The following is a 22,083-nucleotide window of genomic DNA, read 5'->3' as shown; positions in this document are numbered from 1 at the left end:
AGGTCTGCTGCCCTGGGTGTGCTTTTCTATGCCAGTCCATTACACAGCTGCAATTTAATCATCCCAGTGTACATTAATGTAAAAATTACGACATTCAAACAGGTCATAGTGTTAACTTGTTGTGGATTCCTTCTTGTTCACTACAGCTTTTGATTCTGCACCACATCTAACAGCTTCTTGATGCTCCTGTCTTAACATGCTTACCTTGAAGACAGCCTTTTCCTTGTTGGACAGAGTATAAGTTTCCTATTGCTATTAGAACCATAATTAATGACTTCAACATAAATTTATTATCTTACAGATCTGTAGACTAAATGTTCAATGAAGTGTCAGCAGAGCTGTATTTCCTTTTGGGAGTTATAGAGAAGAATCAATTTCCTTGCCTTTTCTAACTTCTAGAGGCTTCCAGAGTTCTTGTCTCATGGCCACCTTCCCCTATCTGCAAACTCAACAATGTGATGTCCCCATGGTCATTCCTATAGTCATCTCTCCCTATCTTCACAGCTCAGAGGGTTCTCTGCTTAAAAGGATTCATGGAATTATTTTGGGTCCATCCGGGACATCTCCCTATCTCAAAGTCTTTGATCTGATCAGAATCATATCTGCAAAGTCCCTCTCGGCATGTAAGGAAGCAAGTCAGAGATTCTTAGTGTTAGGGCAAAGTCATATTTGCAGGCCATTGTTTTGCTTTGCACAGACAGCTCTTTGTATTGGAAAGTTACATGATTAAAATTTGCTTCTGTGTATTTTCCTCATTCTAATGTAGCTACAAATATACAGCCATAGTTCTGTATTTTAATATTATTGTTATAAATTAATTCACATTTCTCTAGGCTAAGTAAGATTAGTAACTACAATTTTTGCACAAATGACACAATTTGTATAACTTTTCTTAATCCTGGTTGCAGTAGTGTTTGTCAGAGTCCCTTTGAAAAAGTATGTGCTCAGTGCACTCTGATCAGACACATAACCTTAAAATTATTGGACCCCATAACCTAAATATTATAGTTACTTCATTGCAACTTCAAATAGAAAAATGCTTTGGCAGCAATGGAATGCTATTGGTATGTTTTAACAATTCTTCAAAAAATGATAATATCATATGCTTCTATGCTTAAAAATACACAAAGCACTCTGAAGCACGAGGTTTTCCATTTGATTCTCGTGACAGTGCTATGAAGGTGGATGGTGTCCTCATGTTAGCAAACAAGAATAGAGAGGTCAAACATCTCCCTCAAGACATAATGACTAGTGAAATGGAGAATCTGCCTTTTGCTGTGGTGTTTGCCATCAGCTAAAATTCCCTGGCGTTTTCTGAAATGATTGTTAAGTTACTATCTGTGTTGTCCTTTAATCTCCCATCTTTTTGCCTGCCCCTTCCTCCCTCCCTTCCCTCTCTCTTACTGCCTGCCTCTTCCTCCTCTTTCTCCTTCCCTCCCTCTATGCTCCCCTCCTTCCTTCTTTTTTTCCATCCATAAGCATTTAATGATGTCCCAAGTGTCCATCTTCTGTACCTGATAGACTAAACAAAGGAAAATGGCTTTGATGTGATGAATGTTTAAGGCTTTTGCTTGTACACATAATTAGTCATAATTCTGTGCCTTTACATTTTACTGCAAATAAGCTTTAATTGCCATCAAAGTATCAAAGCCAAATGAAGAGATCTTCATGATGTATCAAGAATATTCATTGCTTTTGAAACCTTAAGGCATCTCCAAGCATACTATGTGTATCAGCGAATATATTAATAAGAAGTTATTTCCAAAAACACATCCATACAAAGAATGTAGTCATTGAATATATATGAATTATAATGAAGACTCTATATATGAAAAAATGTTCTTTGTTATTGACAGTTAATCATACCTCTTTGTGGGGGATAGTGATTTGGGGACATTGATTCATTGTATGTTGATCAAGTCATGATACTTAGGTTTTCCATCATCTCAAGCATTAATCTATTGATTTGTCTCCCCCCACCCCATCTATTTGAAAGGTAGAGGGACAAAGAGATGGGGGTGGATGTAGGGAGAGAGGGAGAGATCAATCTTCCATCCCACAGTTCATTCCCAAAATGGTCACTGCAGCTGGGCCACACTGAAGCCAGGAGAAACAACTCCTTGTGGGCCTTCCCTGTGAGTGGTAGGATCCCAAGTACTGGGACCATCTGCAGCCTGCCTGGTAGTTCAGCAAGAAGCTGGTTCAGAGTTGAGGTGGGACTCGATCCTAGGCACACTGAAGGAGACATGCAGGCATCCCAAGCAGAGGCTTACCCTGCTGTTGGATCAGACTGCAGTCATTTACTCACAGCCAAATAAATAATAAGTCCTTTAAATGAAGAACTGGTCATTTCTTGAATTGGCTATCTAGCAAATTACCTTGCCTTTTTTAAAGGAAGTATTGTCCCACATTGTTAATGTAGAAACTGAATCTTGAGCCATGATTCTTATCCAGTCAAGCTTCAGTTTTGATTAAGTTCTATACATTTCACTCTAACACAATGATGCCTCCCCCAGGGAGATCAAGGCATAGTAATGCTAGCAACCGTTATCAATGACTTCATATGGCATAGGCATTTTCCTAACCCCTGATGCACTAAATTCTCGAAATTATAGGAGGCTTGGTGTTGCTGCAGCCATCATTGTTGTCATCACTGCTCTTCATAGATGACGATCCTGAGGCTCAGTGTGTGGCTTACCCAAGGTGATGGAGACAGTGATTGTGGAGCAGGCTATCAAAGCTGTGGGGCCCGATTCCATAGCTTGTGTTCCTAACTAGCACGTTCTTCCTTATTAGGATTCCTGAAGGGTGCTAGACTCTCACTGTGGTACAGTGAAGGGATGCTCACAATATGAATCCCCTACAGCTCTAGGTATGAGGAACAAATAGTAAACACACCTTTTTAAAAAAAGATTGATTTATTTACTTTGGAAGGCAGAGAGAGACAGACAGACTGACTCTTGGATCTGCTTGTTTGCTCCCCAAATAGCTGGAATAACCAGGGTTGGGCCAGGCTGAAGGCAGGATCCTGGAGCTCCATCCAGCTCTTCCATGTGGATAGCAGGGGCCAGAGCACTTTGGCCATCACTCTCTGCCTCCTTGGTGCATTAGTAAGAAGCTGAATTGGAAGCAGACCAGCCTGGACTCGAACCAGTGCCCCATGTAGGATGCTGGTCTTGCAAGCATCAGCTTAACCTGCTGTGTCCCCACACGGGCCACAAACAATACTTCTGAAATATTTTACTGTAAAAATGTAAATGTAAAAATAATTTAGAGACTTTCACTGCATTGTTTCTGTTGGATCTTTGCAGAAATATGTTCATTCTGTGTTTTACATTTTTAATCTTGTATCTGAGAAGCAGAGAAACAGATACAAATATACATACAGAGAGCAGGGCAGAGGGAAAGACAAAGATAGAGTTAGAAAGAAAGAGAAAGACCTCCCATCTGCTGGCTCACTCCCCACGTGCCAGGAATGATTGGGATTGGGCCAGGCGGAAGTTAGGAGATAGGAATTCAGTCCAAGTGTCCCGTATGGGGGACAGGGATCCAACTATTTGAGCCATCTGATATGCATTCTTTTTGTTGTTTCTTTTTAAACAATTTTTATTAGTATAAATTGAAAATGTTTTGTGTATTTTATATTTATAGATGTAGGAGCACAGTGATACTTCCCACTCTACCCTCCTTCCTGCCCATGCTCTCACCATCCATCTTCCTTCATTTCTTATTCTTTAATTTTTACAATGAAATAATTTCAGTTTATTTTATAATTATAAGATTAATCCTCTACTAAGTAAATAATTCAATAAAAGGTGAAAAAACACTGTTCCACACAGTAGAGCCAAGAGCTATAAACAATAATCAATTCTCAAAATGTTAATTTTATAAATATATGTTACATTTTTTGGTACTCTTAGTTACCACAGATAAGAGAAAATATGGTATTTGTCTTTTTGGGAACAGCTTATTTCACTAAGGATATTGGTTTCCAGCTGCATCCATTTTGTTGTGAGACAGGATTTCATTCTTTTTTATGGCTGAATAGTATTCCACCGTGTATTTATTCCACACTTTCTTTATCCAGTGATCAGATGAGGGACTTCTGGATTGATTCTTGTCTTAGCTATAGTGAATGTAGCTGCTGTAAACATGGAAGTATCAATAACTCTTCCATATGCTGACTTCATTTCACTTGGGTAAATTCCCAAGAGTGGGAATACTGGGTCATATGGCAGATCAGTTTTCAGATTTTTGAGGACTCTCCACACAGTCTTCCATAATGGTTATGCTAGTTTACATTCCCGCCAATAGGGTACCTTTTCTGTAGATCCTTACCAGCATTTGTTATCTTTTGACTTTTAGAGAAAGCCATTCTAAATGGAGTGAGGTGAAATCCCACTGTGATTTTTACTTGCATTTCCCTAATGGCTAGTGAGCTTGACCATTTCTTCATGTGTCTCTTGTTCATTTGTTTTTCATCTTTGAAAAATGTCTGTTCATGTCCTTTGCTGTTTTAAAACTGGATTGTTTGTTTTGTTGTTACTGAGTTTCTTGACCTCCTTATATATTCTGGATATTAATCCTTTTTCAGATGTATAGTTTGCAGATTTTTTTTCCCATTCTTTTGGTTGCCCCTTTATTTTCTTGAGTGTTTGCTCTGTAGTGCAGAATCTACTTAGCTTGATGTAATCCCATTTCTCTACTTCTACTTTATTGCCTGTACTTTTAGGGTCTTTTCCAAGAAGTCCTTGCCTATATCAGTGTCTTAATGTGCTTCCCCTGTTTTCCTGTAGTAATATGATGATTTGGGGTCTTAAGTTTAGATACTTTTTCCATTATGAGTTGATTTTTTCATAAGATGTAAGGTAGGGTTTTGTTTGTTTTTGGACAAGTAGAGTTATAGACAGAGAGAGAGAGAGAGAAGTCTTCCTTCCATTGGTTCACTCCCCAAATGGCTGCTATGGCCGGTGCTGCGCTGATCCAAAGTCAGGAGCCAGGTGCTTCCTCTTGGTCTCCCATGCGGGTACCCAAGGACCTGGGCCATCCTCCACTGCCTTCCCGGGCCACAGAAGAGAGCTGGCCTGGAAGAGGAGCAACCAAGATTATAACCCAGCACCCATATGGGATGCCGGCGGCGCTGCAGGCAGAAGATTAACCAAGTGAGCCATGGCGCTGGCCCAGGGGGTGTTGTTTTATACTTCACGCAGAGATCCAGTTTTTCCAGCAACATTTGTTGAGCAGTCTTTGCTTTCTCTGTGGTGTGATTTTAGCTTGTTTGTCAAAGAGTAATTGGTTGTAGGTGGGTGGATTAATATCTGGGTTTTCTCATCTGTTTTGCATTGGTCCACATGTTGTCTTTTGTGCTATTACCAGGCTGTTTTGATAATAACTGCCTTGTAACATCTCTTGAAGTCTGGAATTGTGATGTCTCTGGTTTTCTCTTTATTATTTAAGGTTGCCTTAGCTTTTGGGGTTCTCTTGTGTTTCCATATAAAGTTCTTTTTTTCTAGATCCAAGAAAATTTTGGTTGGGATCAGATTGAATCTGTAGATTGCTTTACATAGTATGGGCATTTTTATGATATTAATTCTTCAATCCATGAACATAGAAGATTTTTCCAATTTTTGTATCTTCTGTTTCTTTCCTTAACATTTTTAAATTTTCATTGTTAGATCTTTCATCCCCTTGGTTAAATTTATACCAAGGTATTTAAAATTTTCATAGCTATTGTGAATGGAACTGATCTTACAAGTCCTTTCTCAGTCATGACATTGTTTGTGTATACAAAAACCATTGATTTTTGTGTGTTCATTTTATATCTAGCAAGATTTTTGGACCCCCTATATATAGAATCATGTCATCTGCAAACAGAGATAATTTGACTTCCTCATTCCAATTTGTATCCCTTTGGTTTTTTCTCCCCAATGGCTCTGGCTAAAACTTCTAGAACTATATTGAATAGCAGTGGTGAAAGTAGACATCCCTGTCTGGTTCTGTATTTTAGTGGAAATGCTTCCAGCTTTTCCCCACTCAATATGGCACTGGCTGTGGTTTGTCATAGATTGCCTTGACATAGACCAATATCCCTGGTGAACACAGATGCAAAAGTGCTCAACAAAATACTGGCTAACTGAATACAACAGCACATCCAAAAACTATATCCACTTGGACCAAGTGGGATTCATTCCAGCAATGCAGGGCTGGCTCAACATATGCAAATCAGTAAACGTGATATAACACATTGACGAATTGAGGAATAAAAACCATAGGAGTTTCTCAAATAGATGCAGAGAAAGCTTTTGATGAAATACAACGTCCTTCATGATTTAAAAGAAGTAAAACAAATTAGGTATAGAAGAATGTTGCTGCTAAACCAACCCCTAGGCTACCCTTGTGATACTGGCCCAATTTTATAAAGTCACTATTTCGCTATGAACTAAATCTTGGTAATTATGATCTTGGTGCACTATTGTAGATAAAAGTGCAGACATCTTTGTCAATATAATCCTTGTATCAGTGATTTTTTTTCACTTCTTTGGAAATTTTACTTCATCCCATTCAGGCTTGAACTTTTATTTTTAAGTATTTCTGAAGTTCCATCATAACTTCTGTGTGAAAAGAAATTCCATATTTTAGCAGGAGAATTTGCTACTACTTCTCCATAATCTAACCATTAGAAAATTCAACTTAAAATAATGTGTCTGAATGATTCTGAAATATTTACTATGTCATCCAGGGAAATTTCAGGATAATCATAATAACTATCTTAAGCTCATTCGTTTCATTACATTTTTAGTACACACACATTTACACATATACACATATACACACTCTGTATACACATATACAGAGTAAGATATGTGTGTTATTTTTGTAGGTAATAATATTAAAAGTGTTCATTAGGTCCCTGATAGAAATGAATTACCGCACTCAATCATGACAACATGCCTAATAATGTAAGTTACATTGTGATCTAATCAATATTATCTGTGCCTGTTTTTATTAACTAGAATTCAATTACTCCCATTATCTTCACTTTCTTTCTTTGAACCTAATGTTATGGCTTACTGAGTATTGTTGGTTTGTGAATTTAAAGAATCTCCAAGAATTCAAACCATTTTCAATATTGTTGGTTGCCTTTTAAGTAATTTTGAAAGAGGAAGAAACAATTCATCTTTAAGCTAATTCTCTTGCCTACAGCTTGAAGTTGTACAGAGTCCACGTTATATATACACAAATTGGGGTGATTTGTGCTGAGCCATTTGTCTCTCTGCTCCAGAAGAAGCAAGTGACATGAAGAGTGTGAAACGCCGTTGTCTTGTTCTCTCTCACCGTCCGCAGGACGATCCCTTCTCTGCCCTGGACATCCATTTAAGTGATCACCTTATGCAGGAGGGGATTCTGAAATTTCTTCAGGACGACAAAAGGACACTCGTTCTTGTGACTCACAAATTGCAATACCTGACCCACGCTGACTGGGTAAGTGGAGAGGAAGGCTTTGTTCACTTTTCTGCCACCCTATAAATCCTCATAGGTAGAAACAGTAACAAATGCTTCCTAAAGGAATTCATTTGGCCCAGTAGGGCTGTTTGCCCCATTTCTGCTAATATATGCTTTTCCTAGATCATAGCTATGAAGGATGGAAGCGTACTCCGAGAGGGCACTTTGAAGGACATTCAAACCAAAGATGTCGAGCTCTACGAACACTGGAAAACACTTATGAACCGTCAGGATCAGGAATTAGAAAAGGTGAATGTTCATGGTTTGAAGGAGTCCAGCCTGTGCTAAAGAACCACCAAGAATGCTTTCAGAGTTTCACATTTAATGCTTGGTAGTAGAATGGTCCTCAGTGGAAGTGCGGAACAATTTTATCTTGAGATAGCATTGATGATCAGGCTCGTCAGAACCCATGATCCTAGTGTGATCTTGTGGATGAAGTGCTGCTGGGCTTCTACAGGATTCTTAAATGAATTTGACCAATATTGGCAATATTCTGTTCATCTAAGACGTCAGACAAACTATTTGCTGAAGGGTCATGTTTCCTCATTTTTGCTATTTCTAACTTACTTTTCTCATCTGTAATATGAGAATATTTTTTGCTCTTCGCCTACTTAACAAGAGGGTCATGGACAAGACCAGCATCAAGCAAATTTTGAAAGACTGAAGAGCTGTGGTTGTGAAGTTAGAATTCATGTGTCAGGGTGGAGGGTAAAGGCAGGAAATCAGAAAGAAAGAAAGAAAAATTTCACATTTGTTCAGCTGTTTGTAGAGTACATAAATTGTTTTTTTTTTTACACAGTCTTACTTAGTTCTTTGAAAATCCATGAGAAATAAGCAAAGAAAATATCTCACTTTTACAGATGAGTAAACAGAGTTACTTAAGTAATGTAAGCTTTGACTGAAGTTGCACAATACCTCTGATAAATGGTACCATGGAATTTCAACTCAGGTCTACATCCAGTGTTATCCCAGTGTAATGTTATTGCATTGAATGAGGTGATAACAGAGTTGAAAACTGGACTGAGTATGACTGGTGGTTGAGAGATGAAATGGTAAATTTTCAAAATGTTTGTTCTTGAGTTCAGATAAGAAAGAGACCAAAACTTGGTATTCCTGGCCAGGAGCAAGCATTATAAAATGAAATGTTTGTGTCAGCAAATTTCTAAAAAAAAAAAAAAATTGGGAAATTAGAGTATCCTGTTTTAGAGAGAGAAAAAAGGATCTATGTTTCCATAGAGAGAGAAAGATTGAAAAGCCAAACATATCCGGGAATATCTATATCTTCTGTGGTTTGCTGAAGATCTTAAAAGCAAACCACACAAAGAAAAAAAGACAGATGAAAAAAAATCTGTGAGTAGTGTAGGACAAATCAGAGAACTGTTGAAAGGAGGCTGTTTGGCAAAGAAAAGCTTTACAAGGTACGTTCAGCAAGTGCCCACTGAGGAATTGTGCTGTGGGAAGCTTGATTATAAACATACTGGAGAAGGCTCCAAATGACATTTTTTCAGTGATCTAAATGCCAGGGACAAAAGAATATGATGTAAGCTTAAGGAATGGGACAATTTATGGTTTACTTTGGAAAGAAAATCTGGAAAAAAATGAGAGCTGTTGGCTCAATATTATAGTAACACCGTTAAGCAAGCCAGGAAGAAAGTCCATTAAGTTGTATTTAGAAATGAAGTGATCACTTGAGATAGCATAGCTCTATAATTAAAGACACATTACTGGGTTGTAAATCAACAGAAGGAGATGCAGAGCAACTTATGGACAGGGTAAGTCAGTTGTGAGGTAGAATGGAGCCAGAAGAAACCAGAATGAATCTAGCACCTGCTGTGAATTCTTTTCTGGGGATGGAAGGAGTTACTGACACCTGTCACAAAGAAGGAACCAGATTTCACCTGCAGCAGGGAGTCACATTGGAGTAAGAAAACTAGAATACTTAGAGGGAAGTCTCTAAAAATTGTTTTTTAAGAGGTAAAGTTGGGGGAGGGAGGAGAGAGAAGGAGGGAGAAATCTTACCTGCTGCCATGGCTAAGCCAGAGCTGGAGCCAGGAAAGCAATCCAGGTTTTCCATATGGGTAGCAGGAACCTAGTGACTTGAGCCGTCATCCCTGCCTCCAAGGGTCTACATTAGCAGGAAGCTGTAGTCGGGAGCCGGAGCTGGGATTCCAACCTAGGTGCTATGATGTGGGAAATGGGCATCTCGGTGAGCATCACCACGGCTAGACCAGATGCTCACACCTGCTGTGGACGTTTTTGTAGACACACATTTCTGTTCAGTTTATTTTGACAGGACATGGTGTTTACCTCCCAATCAGGGCCATTTCTGCCTCCTGGAGAACACATAGCTGCATCAGCTGAGGGCTGACTGTCCCACTTGGTGCCAGGGATGCCCCGGGCTTGAGTGAGTAGGGGAAGGAATGCTGCCCCACTTCCTGCAGTACAGAGCGCGCATCCACAGCACCCAGGCATCCGGCTCCATGTCACTAGCACCAAGGCCAGGAGAGCCTGGCTTTGAGCCAGAACAGATCAGGCAAGTGGAGGAGGAGGACGAACAATGAAGAGCTCCCAGACCTCCTGTGTCAGGGCTTTAGAGAGAACTGTCACTTCAGGGGTTAAGGAGTAGGTGGGGAAAGTATGTTTAAAAAAAAAAAACAGGGGCCAGCGTTGTGGTACAGCAGGTTAGGCCTCTGCTTGGGACTAGAACATGTCACATCTGAGTGCCAGTTTGAGTCCCAGCTCTTCCACTTCTGATCCAGCTCCCTGCCAAGACACCTGGGAAGGCAGATGACCCTGCCACCTACATGGGGGACCCAGGTGGGGTTCCCAGTTCATGGCTTCAGTCTGTTCCCACCCTAGATGTTGCAGCCATTGGGGAGTGAACCAGTGGATGAAAGATTTCTCTTTCTCTCTCTCTCTCTCTCTCGCTGTCTCTCTCTCGCTGTCTCTCTCTCGCTGTCTCTCTCGCTGTCTCTCTCTCGCTGTCTTTCTCTGTCTCTCCCTCTCTGTCACTCTGCCTTTTTCTTAAATAAATAAATAAAAAACCTATTTATTTATTTATTTGAAAGGCAGAGTTATACAGAGAGACGAGAGGCAAAGAGAGGTCTTCCATCCGATGGTTCACTCCCCAGATGGCTGCAAATGCCAGAGTGCCCATCCAGAGCCAGAAGTCAGGAGCTTCCTCTAGGTCTCCCACATGGGTGCAGGGGCCCAACGACTTGGGCCATCTTCTACTGCTTTCCCAGGCCACTGCAGAGAGCTGGATGGGAAGAGGAGCAGCAGGGACTAGAACCAGTGCCCATATGGGATGCTGGCGCTTCAGACCAGGGCGCTAACCCACGGTACCACAGCACTGGCCCCAAATAGATAGTTTTTTAAAAAGAGACAGTAATGGAAAACTGCAGATAAAGAGATAACATTTTTAGCTGATTTAAATATTAAGGATTGTAGTTTGAATGGCATTAACCATTAACTTTGCAATGTTATTCAGCAGAATAAACCAGTATTGTTGTATGCTCTGCACTCCTCTGCCTTTACCTTGGCCTGGCCTGGAAAATACGTATTGGATAAATGGAACTAAGTTTGTATTTACTTAATTAAATATGAACACAATTTAAAATACCTGACTTATAATGGGGTTAATGGAGCATTTATGTTTAAGAAATATTGCTTTAAAGATTTCTACTCCCTCACCCCCCACCACCAAAAAAAGTCTCCATGATATTAAATTTTTCACTTACAGCCAGCGCCATGGCTCACTAGGCTAATCCTCTGCCTGTGGCGCCGGCACACTGGGTTCTAGTCCGGTTGGGGCGTCGGATTCTGTCCCGGTTGCTCCTCTTCCAGTCCAGCTCTCTGCTGTGGCCCGGGAGTGCAGTGGAGGATGGCCCAAGTCCTTCGGCCCTGCACCCACATGGGAGACCAGGAGAAGCACCTGGCTCCTGGCTTTGGATCATCGCAGTGAGCTAGCCACAGCGCACTGGCTGCAGCAGCCATTGCAGGGGGTGAACCAATGGAAAAAGAAGACCTTTCTCTCTGTCTGTCTCTCTCTCTCACTGTCCACTCTACCTGTCAAAAAAAGATTTTTTTTTTTCACTTAAACCATGGGCTGTTGAACCAGAACCAAATCTCTTTTTCATCCTATTACATGATACACAAAATGGATCCTTCTTAATTTCCTGTTTTATGTAGTCTCCTCCACTAAAGTTATCCTGTTCTTAGGCAGTATTTAAGACTTGTGTGAAATTGTCTCTGTAAAATGCTGTTCAGGAGTCATTTTTACTTTTACTTTTGTGACCAAGGATCTGGAAGGAAAAGAGCCTTCTAGAATAGCAGGTCTCCTAAATCACACATGATGTATGAGGCACAAACCAAAAAGCCAACCAGCCACCGAACTCACTACCTAGGGACTGATCACCAAAGTTGTATTAGTTTATTGATGCAACAGTCAAACTGTGGCTTTGTGGAATTTTTTTGCATTGGCAAACACGGGAAGCTCCCAATTTACCATAGATTCCAAAAGCTTGTGGGTCGGTGGCTTGGAACGCCAGTGCATTTCCCCATGGAAGCAAGTGATGGTTAGTTTTCCAGCCTGGCCCGGAGAACTTCATGTGGTCCACAGTGCAACTGCACTGATGCTACTGCTCCAGTTCTGAGGTCAGGAGGGGACCGAGGTGCTGGGAGCCAGGGCCTGGAGAAAACCACAGGCTTGGGTAGGCGACAAGTCTGCAGAATCCCTTAAGTCTTTGAGACTTGTTCTTGCCATGTTTCCTTTCTCTGTCAGCACTAGAGGGTGCTTCAAAAACTTCATGGACAGGAATTAAAAAACAATCTATTTTAGGGAAAAAATATTTTTGAAATCCACACATACGAGGATTAGTCAAAACTTCATGCAAGTGCATACTATGAAAATCTATGCATGGTTTTCAAAACTGTTTTGCACCAAAATAGACCAATCTTCTAATTCCATTTCTCCAGGAACTTTTCATGGCCCCTTGTATTGCCTGGTCCTGGAGGTTTCTCCAACACTGTTAGGTACCCTCGCAAGTACTGTTAATTGCCTCTCCTCTTTAGAATGACCTGCCTTCCATTCAATTTTTTTTTTAGATTTATTTACTTATTTGAAAGGCAGAGTTATGGGGTTGGAGGATCTTCCATCCTCTGGTTCACTCCCCAGATTGTTGCAATGGCCAGAAAAAAACCCAGAACTCTGTGTTTCTCAAAAAATTTATCTATGTATTTACTAAGACACAGAGAGTGGGAGAGTAAGACAGAGCTCTCATCTGCTGTTTGAGTCTCCAAATGCCCACCACAGCTAGGGCTGAGCCAGGTCAAATCTGGAAGCTGGGAACTCACTCACTTGAGTCATCACCATTGCCTGTGTGGTGCATCTGTGTGCATTTTTAAAGGAAGGTATTTGTTAACATAAATGAATCCTAAGTTAGAAAAGTACAAAGAATATCTGAAAGTGACATGAGAATAAAAGAAGTAGCATTGAGTTAGGGTTAGGGTTGGGGGAGATCTCTTCCTGTCCCTGAGGTCACCCATGTCACCGGGTTGTTGGTTTTCCTGGCTTCTTACTGCCTTTACACCTCTGAGCACCGAAGCATTTCCCACACACCTAAAGCACTCTCCCCACAATTGCTCCTGCAACAGGATTTGTAGATCTTTAGAGTGAGCAGAGTGTCCTTCATCCTGGTAAAGATAACTAACCGCTGGTACATGAGGCTCATCTACTGTTAACTCAAAACCCTCCTTTGGCTATGAGTACCTTCAATGACAGCGTGTTTCCTGTAGGATATGGAAGCTGACCAAACCACGTTAGAGAGGAAAACTCTCCGAAGAGCCATGTATTCAAGAGAGGCCAAAGCCCAAATGGAGGATGAAGATGAAGGTAGATCTTTTCCATGTATCTGAAACATTGTGTTGGGATCGTAAGAGGTTTTATTGACAATACAATTCTTTCAATAGCTTCATGAATTTCACGTCTATATTTGCAGTCCATTTGATCTGGAAATCAATCAATAATCTCATCCAGGCATAAATTTTATATTTATTTTTTCATTCATTCATTCTTCACCTATTTTAACAATTGTTTTTGAGGTTTGCCCTACTAAAAGCACTTAAATTTTTCAGCACTAATAGTTACATTTCCGGAAGTCTGAAAGTGGTGGTATTTTCTTTTGGGGGAGTGATAAAAATTGGGCCTACCCGGTACCCACCTGGAGTTTCAACACATTTTTCTGTATGTAGAGGAAGAGGAGGAGGAAGATGAAGATGACAACATGTCCACTGTGATGAGGCTCAGGACCAAAATGCCCTGGAAAACTTGCTGGCGATACCTCACTTCCGGCGGATTCTTCTTGCTCTTCCTGATGATTTTCTCTAAGCTTCTGAAGCATTCAGTGATTGTGGCCATAGACTATTGGCTGGCCACATGGACGTCAGAGTACAGTATAAACAATACTGGGAAAGCTGACCAGGTACAATGGGCTTAGTTATGTGTTTAACCCATCAAGTAACTGTGGAGGTTAACGGTGGCTTTCTCTTACCTAGCAGTGCTAATAGTCAGGACACTTCTTTGACAATTCTGAAAATAACTGGAACGGGACCTGAAATAGAATAAACTGTCAATATGTTAAAAATTGTATCTATTATTTTATTTTGAAAAGTTTATCCTAAGAAACATTTAAAGGTAATATTTGGATTGGGATGAAAAGGAATCACATCCGTGTTTTATACATGTTATAGATATGTTATACACAAATGTCTACCCATATACGGCTCTTTAGTTATTATTCTAACAGTATTTGATATTTAAGTAGCTGCTCTACAACATAGAGAGCCAAGAATATGCCCCAAACCTGACAGCAAACAGTATCCCTTCATTTGCCTGGAGGCAAACCTCGAACACAGTGGAGGAAGTGAAGTAGGGTCTTGGATACTGCCGAGGTCTCCAAGAGCTGCACCTCTCCTGTTGTCTGTGTGCAAGATAAGGAAGTTAGCAATGTCGTTGACTTTGAGGCTTGGTTTTCTAGTAAGAAAAACCTCAATTGGTAATTTCCTATGTGCTTCTCGATTGCTTCGCAGACCTACTACGTAGCTGGATTTAGCATACTTTGTGGTGCAGGCATTTTCCTTTGCCTTGTGACATCCCTCACTGTAGAATGGATGGGTCTCACTGCAGCCAAAAACCTTCACCACAATCTCCTCAACAAGATAATTCTTGGACCAATAAGGTAAAAAGTAGTTATTTCGCACTCCCACACACAGAATCATGGAAACATGCATTTTTAAAATTGCAGTGAAATGCGCAAGTTTGAAGAATTTGTTTGGTTCTTGAGAAACTGAATAAGGACCTTCCCATTTTTGGACTTTACACTGTCCATTAGCAGTACTCAGGGTCCAGATAGTTGAGGATTATCGTACATCTCAGTTTCTTTATTTCCTAGGTTCTTTGATACCACACCTCTGGGACTGATCCTCAATCGATTTTCAGCTGATACCAACATCATTGATCAGGTGAGTTCCTGAGTTACTTCAAAATTCAGAAATTGCTCAGTATAAAATAAATATAGGTGTTTTAAGACAAAGCATGGTTTCTATTACTAATAGAGGATTGCTGAAATTTAAATGAAAGCCTGTTTGCTTTCAAATCAATGTATTCATGAAAATGATTACTTAAGGGAAAAACTTTAATTCAAACTAATTTGTATATGTAGAAGAGGATAGTTAAAGAATTAGCATGAAGTAAAGAGAAATAGTAAAGAATGAATCAACATTTTTGTTGATTCAACAAGTTTTTGATTATAAAAAGGAATGGTTTTGATTAGTGTATATCTCCATCAACAGTATCAAGTTCACAAATCTTGAGTAAAATCCATTCAGAGTATCTCCCAGAATAACAGGTTGGGTCTTGAAGCTTTAGATGAAGCAGTGTTGATGGAGAATCCCAAGAATGCTCCATTTAATCTCAGATCATAGCTCTCCAGAGGTTTGTCTTAAAAATGAAGACGGGAAACTCTGAAATTGGATCCCCCCACCCTCTACAGTAGAATCCTTAGGACAGTTGAGAAAGAAAAACCTGTCACTTCCAGCTTTGGCCTTTTCTGACTTGCCAGAGTGGTATTGGGAACACGTAAATTACCCCCAGTTTTTAAAATGAATGCTTTTGATGCATGCAGCTGACTAAAGAACTCGGGGAGAAATTGTGATATTTTCACAGGACTGGTGTTAGGTCACAGTGCCCTTAAAGTAATTTTAAAGGACTATATATTGGAAGAGACAAAACAGTCATTATTTAGCAGTTGATAGGATTTCTTTCCAGAGAATTCAAAACAAATAGTAAAATTGAAATCCAGTTAGAAAGTTCAGGAGAATGTCTTCAAAGAACACATCATGTGAAAATTGTTAATTTCCACTCTGCCAATTTACAAATTGAGTGAAAAATAAATTTCATTATTAACAGTAAACACTACAAAAACAGAAATAAACCTAATACTACAAAAAGATAACCAATAATCCCAAAGTCAGAAAAATGCTACACAGAGAGAATTTACCTATAAGATATCCAAAAAATGTTATCTTCTATGAGCCACACAGTATATTAATAAAATGAGTAGATCAATAAAAAGAATGGAGAAATCAAAAGCAGCATGAGATACAGAAATTTAACATAGGGTGAAAGCATACTGCATGATAAAAAAGAATAATTTTCAAGCAAAGACATTGGACAGTTAGCTATCCATAACCTATAAAACACACACAGAGTAAAGATGACCATATAAAAACAACAACATGGAAATTAAATTGTAGGAGAATAGTGTTAGAAACTTGAGGTGCGGAAGGTCTTCCTAAGCAAGGCACAGAATTTCAGGAAAAACAAGGGAAAAGGCTAACAGAAATGACCATATGGAATGTTAAGCTTTGAGCTAAAAACACCAAGGACAAGTTTAAAATGTAAAAGAAAGACAATAATCATAATATATAAACAGCAGCCAAAAATCAGCAAGGAAAAGATGTGATCTGATCAAAAACATTGAAAGGATATGAACAAGCAATTACAGAAAATTAATTTAAATATCTTACAGTCCAGGAATATATGTATAGATTCTTTTTTAATAGTATGCAGCTACTAAAACGATACAGACTTGTATCTGCTGACATAGGAAGATATGTAGTCTGTATTGTTCAGTAAAGTCAAAGAAGCACATGGAAGAATGAGATTTCTAGTGTAGTCATTTATATATAATGCCTAAGATAAATGGAGAGATAGCTAGGTAAGTAATCAGTAACACCTTGGCTGATAAACAAATACACTAAACTAAGGGCAATGAATGAAGAATTACTTAGAATGAATATATTTGTGTACCACTTTTATAATTAACTACCTAGCTTAAGATTAATTTTCTGATAAGTTTTTTTTTTGCATCCTAACAATGTTTGATGTGAGCTAAAATATATTTTCCTTTCAAACCACCTTTTCAATAGCATATCCCTCCAACTTTGGAATCTCTAACTCGCTCAACACTGCTCTGCCTGTCCGCCATTGGGATGATATCCTATGCTACTCCTGTGTTCCTGGTTGCTCTCGTGCCCCTTGGAGTTGCCTTTTATTTTATCCAGAAATACTTCCGAGTTGCCTCTAAGTATGTAAAACAGTGTTCTATGCCTTTTCAAACCCCTAGCTATTGATTCATTGTGAACCGCATTTGCTATAGTGTTTTCTCAAGGTAAGGTGTGGAATTTAGAAAGGCAACCTACTTTTAACATGATGAAGCCAATCATTGGAAGTTTTCTTATAATCATCGGGTAGTTGCTTGTGTGGGCCTTCCATAGCCTTGGATGTACATTACATGCAGAATGACTTATTGGATTTTGAGTCCAAAGACCATGACAAGTTTGTCATTTCATGGTCCTTTGTCTGAATGTGACATTGGCAGACAATGTAGAAAATCAAACATACTCCCAAAGAGTAAGTGATTGATTAAATACTAATATATCCCACAAGTGAGAAAAAAATGGGTTAAACTTTTATAGCTCCTTAAAATACATTGTGTGAGATATTAATAGAAGTAAAAATGATTGAATAGCAAAATCAGAGTGATTTTTATACAGTTAGATAATCTTGAATGTCTGATAGTAGTGCTGTAATTTTCAGAGTTGCAAGGTTTCAGATTGGACCATATTGTGTGTGACCTTAATTATCCAAGCAGATGAATAAAAGGTAGCCATGAATTTTAGGTCTGCTTGTTAATATTGAATGTGTCATTTGCTAAGATGTTGAAGAGTTATTTAACACAAGTTTGAAATTTTCAGTTCAGCTTTGAAGCATTGTGTTACAAAATAATGTGCTAAACCACGTGACAGATGAAAAGATCAGTGCTACAAGAACCTGTTCTCAAGAAGCTAACGGTCTCTTGGGAGGATAAAACAAATGTAAAACAATCCTACTGTACATATTCAGTGCTAGATTAGAACACAAATGCTGGGCTGATTCAGGAAATTGAAAATATATAACATGAATGGAGGGTAGGGAAGATGGTGGAAAGTAGGGAAATGTAAGAACAGGGAAGACTTACAATTAGGAATCTCTGAATCAATTATGTAACATTTCATAATTTTACGAAATGGTTGTTTTTTTCCTCAAGATTATGAATTAGAGTCCTTCCAGTGTCAGGGACTCACATTTGATCTGAGCCAAAAGACCAAAAGCAGTAAATGTCGGGATCTGTATTAAATCTGGAATGTTTCTTTATGGTCAGCTACCCATCAAATTAACTTTTTCATTCTTTTCTATTATATTACTACTGATATTGCTGCTGGCTAGAGAGGCAGAGACATTCCAAGTTATTTCATTACTGCTAGCTATTTCCAAACCTACCCTTGCCTTCTCATCCCTAATAGCAAACAGTCGTATCTTATCCATCACATACTCATTTACCCTTGAGTGGTAAAAATTGAGGACAATGCTTGGGTAAATATTCCAGTCCATTCCAATTTGTAAACTGTGAATTCTGCTCATTAGCAAGAATAAGCTGTGAGCACTGGTAGTGTGTAAAATATGAAAGAGAGTATTGTTTTTAAAGAGTTCACGTTGATAATGGATTATATGTCAGTCTTGTTTGAAATCCTCTGAAAGTTAGCAAATATGATTGTACTATTAAATCTGATAGAGAAGAGGAACTTTTTAAATGTTGAGGCCCTTCAGCAATCCCCATGTTAAAAAGCTCAGACAGCTTAACTGATAGTTTTGTATACATCAAGAAGAATTTAAGTGGGGATCTAACTACAGGAAATGCCTTGGAATTGTAATATCTGTCGATATGTGTTTCCTTCTTAAGGGAATACAAGATCAAGCTGTGCTCTCATCTTTTTGGTTTCACCAAATTGGTTCTGTAAACAGAGGGTCCTCCTTCCTCATTTTTTTTCCTTCACCACAAACCTCAATCTAGTAACCACCTGTTGCTTGTGTGGGACTTTCAAGTAATTGATGTGATGTTTAAAAACAAGACACTCCACATTCCTTCCTGTTCGTTCTCCTGTTTCCTTATTTCCTTCCCTCCCCAAGCTCAACATCTGCAACTTCTGAAATAAGTGAATTTGTTTTAGAAACCCCAGGTTGAAAACACTTTGCATTTGCCTTGTGGGACTACATAGGCAGCTCAAAGTGGCCTGAGATATTTAATGAAGGTGATGTAAGAATTTTTCAGTTCAGTTGACCCTGGCAGGTAAATGGGAGTTCTGTTTCTCTAATTCCTTTAAGGCCAGACACTAGAGATGTGTAGGGAAAAAAAAAGAAAAGAAAAAAGGATGCTTTGAAACGTGATATAGCTTTCACTTCTATAAATGGTAGCTCATGTGGTTTAAAGAAAAGTTGTCATGAGTATGCATCTTTATCAAAAGAATCAAATTCAGGTATTTCCATTCACTTAGCATGGCATACGTATGCAGATCCTTGGAAAAATCTAAGTGGAAGCTCCTTGAAGGCAGGGATTCATAATCATTGAGGCCAAAGTCAAACTCATAACCTTGGCTTTAAATTTACCCATTCTGTCTGTACCCACCCTCCCTGAGACACAGCACAGTTATCCTTCAAGTCTGCCAGGCTAGTAGCAACCAAAGCATATCTGACACTGACCTGTTAGGACGATTAATCCTTCTAGTTTACAAAGCTGTCTCTGGTATACTGTTTCACAATCTCATCTTTCAGATCTCAACAACATTACACTGTAATTCAAAATTTTTAAAACTATTGCCTCTTCTATCATCCTAACTGGTCCTTACCCGTTCTCTTTCATCCTTCATTTTGTTTCTCAGGTTATACTGACTGAGCACAGCTCTGATAACTTTTAGTCTTCGGTGATTTTTTTCCCTGCAGACCATTAAGGGCCCTCTACAGCCAGTCCCACCTCCAAAAGGCTGTTCTTTTAAATGGCCTTTTCCCACGACAGTACTCCCACAAGTTTCTGGACACCAGCTACATGGAACTTGTTGGGTTATTGGTACCCATTAGCCAGAATGCTTATTTTTTGGCCCATTTGACCAAAGCCTTCATCATGCCTAAGTTTTGGTCTAAGTTCTATTTGCTCAAAGATAATACCGCCAATTTCCTATGTACACACTTACAGCTTATTTCTCTGTGTTCCTATAGCAGTGTACTTCAGCTGACAGGGGTGGGGAATTTCTGACCAATGGGACGTATAAGGCACATGGCATCATTTGGTCTTCCCCTGCCAAGGAAACCACAGGCTAATTTTTAATTTCATAATTTTGTATGGCCAGTGAATAATGTTACTAATAGCCAAATGGTCTTTTGCACAAAAAAGGTTCCCCACCTGTGCAAGTTTAGCAGTTACACAAGGCTGAACCTATATTCCTTACATGCCCATCTTGTTCTTCTGTAGATTGTAAGCTTGGAAAGATTTTGTTACTGGAGTGCTAAGGGAAAGTAGTTACAGAGGCCATTATAATACACCATGGCAGAGCAACCTTCATTTAGAATGAACCTGGTGCTCTTTGAGCCTTTATGCGTTGAAGTTTATTTTTGCCCTTCTCTCTCCAGGGACCTCCAGGAACTTGATGACAGCACCCAACTTCCACTGCTTTGTCACTTCTCAGAGACAGCTGAAGGACTCACCACCATCCGGGCCTTCCGGTCAGTACACATGCCTTCATTTTGCTGGTTAGGTAGTTATATCATCGACGAACATTCATCTGAAAATAAGTGACAATTGCTACCATTTTTTTGGATGCCCTTTGTACCTGTGTTCTAAACTAGGAGCAAGAAAAACATGGTCATAAATGACCAAAGTTTCAGTCTCACCATCTGAAATGTCAACAAGAGAAAAAGAAGACGAAGCAACATTTTGGAAAAGTGCTAGCCCTATGACTTAGATTATATTTTAAAATCCCCTAGCCTCAGTCTGCCCATCTGTGAAATAGGAAAGTCAATCTTCATCATCGAAATTATTTGACTAATTGAGCTAATGCATGTAAAGGGTTAAACAAAGTGACTATTGAAGAAGCGCTCAATAAACAAATTAAAGTGAATGTATACATAGTAATACTAACCAAATAAATAGTTACTGCAAAGTTATTTTGGAATTTAATCTGTTTTTTTAATATTTGTAAACAGAGTAAAAACCTAAGCTTTAGATCAGGAGTGTTTTATTACCCTTCAAGCAATTATGTATCCCTGTTTTCTGGTTCAAGTATGAACAGAAAAACAGGTGATATTACTGAATATTTCATTTAATCTAGAAAAATAACCAGTTAAAGTGTTAATATCGTTCTGTAATCATAATTGCAAGTGTGTATTGATGATAATTGGAAGTTTTTCTAACTTAACATATTTTAAAAACTTAAAATTGAGTCAGAGAATAAAATACAAGGATACAATTACCTAGAACATTATGTATACAGAATCTGTACAGAAACCTTTGTGAATTTCCTCATGAAGCATTTGTCGTCTCTGCACCTGGATGTTTTCCCTGTGTGCAGTGCCTTCTTTGAGGAATGTCAAGGCTATCCGTTGCCATTCAATGTACATATTAAGATAAAATTTATATTCTAGGAGTAGCCATAATGACCAGAAGTCTTAATAACTATACGATACTAAAGATTACTTTTTTTTCAACACAACAAATCTTTTCAAGATAATGTATTTAGGAAAGCCTTATTTGGGCTTTGAATGCATGCCTGCTGCGGCTACACAGGACAAAGCTGCTTATTTCCTTCCAGCTACAGGTGGCTTCATCCGCCCCCTCCTTCCTGCCAGGTTGCCCATTGACTTCTTTTGTGGCATTTACATCTGAGTATTTTTCTCTCTTTTATATTACTTACATGTTTCTTACTTGCCCCTTCCAGTGAGACCATCAGCCCTTTAAGAGCAGACTGTTTCTCACTATTTTGTCACCAGTATCTGGGAAAATGCCTGGCACTAAGTAAGTGCTCAAGAAAAATGTACTGACTACCTAGCTAGCCTGGACTCTGTTCTGCGGTGCTGACAGCCTAGTAGGAGAGAAAATTCCACAGGAAAAAATGGCAATGTACTGAGCTATGTCTGTCTGTCTGTCTCTC

General features: G+C 39.1%; 1 protein-coding gene across 5 annotated transcripts in view; it reads left to right on the top strand.

The window, feature by feature from the left end:
• Positions 1-22,083, top strand: part of ABCC9 (ATP binding cassette subfamily C member 9) — a 154,058-nt gene that overhangs the window by 96,454 nt on the left and 35,521 nt on the right. For all 5 annotated transcript variants that reach the window (XM_062194922.1, XM_062194923.1, XM_062194919.1 and 2 more), the window contains 8 exons: positions 7,345-7,482; positions 7,627-7,752; positions 13,300-13,396; positions 13,756-13,985; positions 14,593-14,741; positions 14,955-15,024; positions 16,993-17,150; positions 20,567-20,659. In XM_062194922.1, coding sequence (XP_062050906.1) covers positions 7,345-7,482; positions 7,627-7,752; positions 13,300-13,396; positions 13,756-13,985; positions 14,593-14,741; positions 14,955-15,024; positions 16,993-17,150; positions 20,567-20,659 — 1,061 coding nt within the window. The remainder of the gene's footprint in view (positions 1-7,344; positions 7,483-7,626; positions 7,753-13,299; positions 13,397-13,755; positions 13,986-14,592; positions 14,742-14,954; positions 15,025-16,992; positions 17,151-20,566; positions 20,660-22,083) is intronic.

Source organism: Lepus europaeus, chromosome 6 (assembly GCF_033115175.1).
Source record: "Lepus europaeus isolate LE1 chromosome 6, mLepTim1.pri, whole genome shotgun sequence".
Lineage (NCBI taxonomy): Eukaryota > Metazoa > Chordata > Mammalia > Lagomorpha > Leporidae > Lepus > Lepus europaeus.
Note: the sequence above shows the minus strand (reverse complement) of the source record. Positions and strands in the feature narration are given on the sequence as shown.